The 3,789-nt window shown below is 33.2% G+C and overlaps 1 protein-coding gene across 6 annotated transcripts in view; it reads right to left on the bottom strand.

The window, feature by feature from the left end:
- VMP1 (vacuole membrane protein 1) overlaps positions 1-3,789 on the bottom strand; it is a 128,827-nt gene that overhangs the window by 68,935 nt on the left and 56,103 nt on the right. For all 6 annotated transcript variants that reach the window (XM_019636638.1, XM_019636640.1, XM_019636642.1 and 3 more), the window contains one exon: positions 2,493-2,624. In XM_019636638.1, coding sequence (XP_019492183.1) covers positions 2,493-2,624 — 132 coding nt within the window. The remainder of the gene's footprint in view (positions 1-2,492; positions 2,625-3,789) is intronic.

Raw genomic sequence — 3,789 nt, 5'->3', positions numbered from 1 at the left:
TAATAAAATAATGGATTTATATAATAATGGTGCTAATATCATATACAAAAAAGATAATCAGGCATTATTGTACCTCGTGATAGAAATATACAAGATTTTGAAGCGCCAAAAAAAGTGCCAAATTCTTAAAAAAAAATTTTTTTTCAAGCTTCTCAATCTAACTATCAACTCACAGGACACACACAGAACAGATGAGCCTATTTAAACTACACCAACTAGAATACAATCAGTAAAATCCAAGCTGTGGGAAACTATATTTGACAAGCAATCTAGTTTTGATAACAAATAAATTTGAAAAAAAAATAAAAAGAAGTAAATAAACTCAGAATAATTTAAACATTAACTGGTTAACTGATTTGAAGAGACTATTCCTTATTTCTCTTAGGTGTAATAATGTTTCTAAAGTCCTAAGGCTGAAATATTTACAGATAAAATGTGCTATGTTATCTGGGATATGCTTCAAGATAACTGAGAACAAAGTGAAGAGGGGTACAGATAAAACAATGTTAGCCAGGAGGTAATATTAGCTTAAGTTCGGTGATAATATCCTGAATTAATTATATAATTCTTTGTACTTAAAATTTTTTTTTCCATAAAAGTAGGAAGAAAAGCTAACTGCAACATTTTATTAAAAACATGAACTTCTCTTAAAACCTGTTAAGTCAAATATTTAATAGTTCTGAAAACAATCATATGACTCAAACTCATGACAAGTTTCCTTAAAGTTAAAAAGGAAGTGTTGATGTATTGAAATGAAACCAAGAGCTACCTAATGTCTTATATTTAATTGACCATATTTACTATAATATTTTAATTCTGCTCATTTTCCAATTTTGGCAAGGAACAAGAATGATGATCATGAGTCATTATTCTATTTTTATGCAAATAAATAAAAAAGAAATATGGTCATCCAGGCAGGTCCCCCAAAACACATTGTATTCCAGACACAGAAGTTTATTTAGCCAGTTATCTCAAATTTGATATTGAAGTACCATAATTTCATGATTCTTACAAAACAATTTTATAATTCTTACAAAATCAAAACAAAACTGTGGAACACTGTGGAACAACTACAAACCGTCAGCCTAGGTTTAATTAAGGGGAAGAAACTTATTGCAAAAGACAAGTGGTATTCAGTCAAGCAATAATTCAGAAAGCTCTTCTAAAAACCCTCTACTACATATCAATTTATTACCCTAAAGTCCCTGCTGCTTGAATTGGAGATTTTAATATGCACAAAACATGCAAAACCAAAAGAAACACATCTTCTTGGAGTGTTCATTTTATTCAATAATTTTTGTGATGATAAAAATCCTAAATTTTTGTGCTTTTAAAAAGTTCTGTGAAGTGGATTCATAAGCAAATCAACAATATCTTGCTTTTCTTTGTAGGGAATCGTTAAGTTTAATGGTAAAAATATGGAGAAATGAAATTTTTATACATATATGCATACTACTCAGAAATTATGACAGTTTTGTATTATCAGAGTTAATAATATTTAAAAATAAAATCATTTGTCTATTAAATATTCCAACTACAACTACGAATCAGAGGTTAAAAGCAAAAGTCTGGAAGGTAAGCTTGAAACCACTGAGAAATTCAGGGCTCTTACAGCAATGTTTAAAAAACAATTACACCAACTCTAATAAAATTATCAGATTGTTTTACAAACGAAAAAGAGAAAATTTGCTTCTAGTTTTCCTTGAGGTCAGNTTTATCTTAATTGTTCTTTCTTAATTGGGAGTTTCCAAATAATTTCCTCTAAACACGATAAACTATTTTGATGCTATTTTCAAAATACTAATTTGGAAGTGCTACTATTTAGGACATCCAGCCCGGTCCCCCTTATTTATTTGGCGCTCTGCTTGGTAATACAGCAGGTCCTCGAATGACATTGCTTCCTTCAACATCGTTTCATTATAAGATTGTAGAAACTTAACTCGTTTATATCAATTAGCCTACGGTAAATTTGGTTTCATTATGGGACGTTTCGCTTCAAGTCAAAGAACCTATTGATGACATTAAGCGAGGACTTACTGCACTTATAAACACATAATGGACAAAGAATGTTTCATCTCCTTAACCTCACTGGCAACATGAACTTACGCTGGCTGCCGGCAGGTGTATTAGCTTAGTCTGAGTTGTCTTGTTGACTCTTTCTATATTTCTCTATTCTAAGATCAAGATTATAATCACTGATATTTCAGCTTTTCTGAATATTCCATCCCAAACCATGTATCATTCTGTTTTCACACTGGCAGTTTTCTTCTTCAGGGTAGCTTTTAACATCTTCACCTTAATCATAACCTCTTTAGGGATAATTAAAGTACAGAAAAACCTTGGATTGCGAGTGTTCTGCAAGACAAGCAAACATTTCTAATACATTTTAACGTGGTAAATGAGCTACGTCTTGCATTTTTGTTTCCAGAATGAATTATGCTCGCAATCCAAGGTATTATTGTATTCTATTTATTTTTTCCTACTATTCTTACTTGTGCAGTCTCTGCATTTTCCAACATCTCTTCGAATTCCTGATACTCCTCATCATCTGGTTCAGCACCTGAGAGTCGAGCTGCCCTGGCCATGAAATATGGAGGCAGCTCTCCGATTGCAGTACCGACACCCTATGTGAAAAAAACAAAACACACATGAGATCCTGTTCTCAACACAGTGATAGTAAACAGATCAAATCTATAGTTTTCTATATCACCAAAAGCATGGTAAGATGTATGTATCAAGGAGAAAAGCATAGGTTAGTACATAATCAGGAAGATGTGAGTTTGAATCTTGGCTCTAATACTGACTTACGCAATGAATGCCACGCAAGATAATACACACAAAACTCTTAGACAACCCCTGGTGTATTGCAGACACTAAATTAATATTAGTTCTCTGGCATTTCTACTTATATTCTGTTATTTTTGACAGTTTTTCCCCCCATTTTCAAATATTCAACTGATTTGATAATGAGCACTCACTACACTACTACTATAGCTATTAGACAAATATTCTGGAAAATCTTCTGAGATTTAAGATGTTGCTTTTTTTATGCAGAGTTAAAACTTTTAACAAATTGTGGTCAGGAAGCCCCTTGAAAACTCAACATTAGGATGGATAAATTTTCACCACAGGAAAAATGTTTATTTCCTCAGGACAATGAGTGACTCATGTTTCAGTCTCTTTGTGGATTCTTGTTTTTGAAGACAATTTTTTCTCAATCAACTTAGGATATAAGGATGAAAACGAAAATAAAAGAATCAGAAACTTGGTTTGGACATAAATGGCTTAAATATGGGATAAGTAATAATGTAAGAGGCGCAAAGTCTCTAGGAATATTCTCAATTTTGAGCCATCCTTCTCTGCCCTGAATAACAGAGAGTGAAAAAGCTTTGCTAGTTCTCAGAAGTAACTTTAGGCCTTTTTGCTCTGTCCTATGGCTCTGTTTGCAACTGCCTTGAAAAGAATCCCCAAGGAACATTATCAAATTCAAACACTGTGTGATCACAGTATGTGGAATCAATGATCTCCAAGTGAAACTGCATTATCCACATGTGAAACAAGAGTTCTGAAAACGGACATACTTATGTGCCAAGAAAGTATGATTATATTTAAAGAACAGAGAGAAGAGAGGGAGGAGAGACATATACAGAGAAAGATACAAAATGAAGCACAAATCATACTTTGCCAAACATGAAAAGTTAGCCAACTTTGAGGGATGTTAAAAACCAACTTATTGGGCCGGCCGAGTGGCATGGTGGTTAAGAGCTGGCTTGGGACGCCAGAGGGCCC

Source organism: Hipposideros armiger, unplaced genomic scaffold (assembly GCF_001890085.2).
Source record: "Hipposideros armiger isolate ML-2016 unplaced genomic scaffold, ASM189008v1 scaffold_29, whole genome shotgun sequence".
NCBI classification, from domain to species: Eukaryota; Metazoa; Chordata; class Mammalia; order Chiroptera; family Hipposideridae; genus Hipposideros; species Hipposideros armiger.
This window is presented reverse-complemented; position numbering and strand designations above follow the sequence as displayed.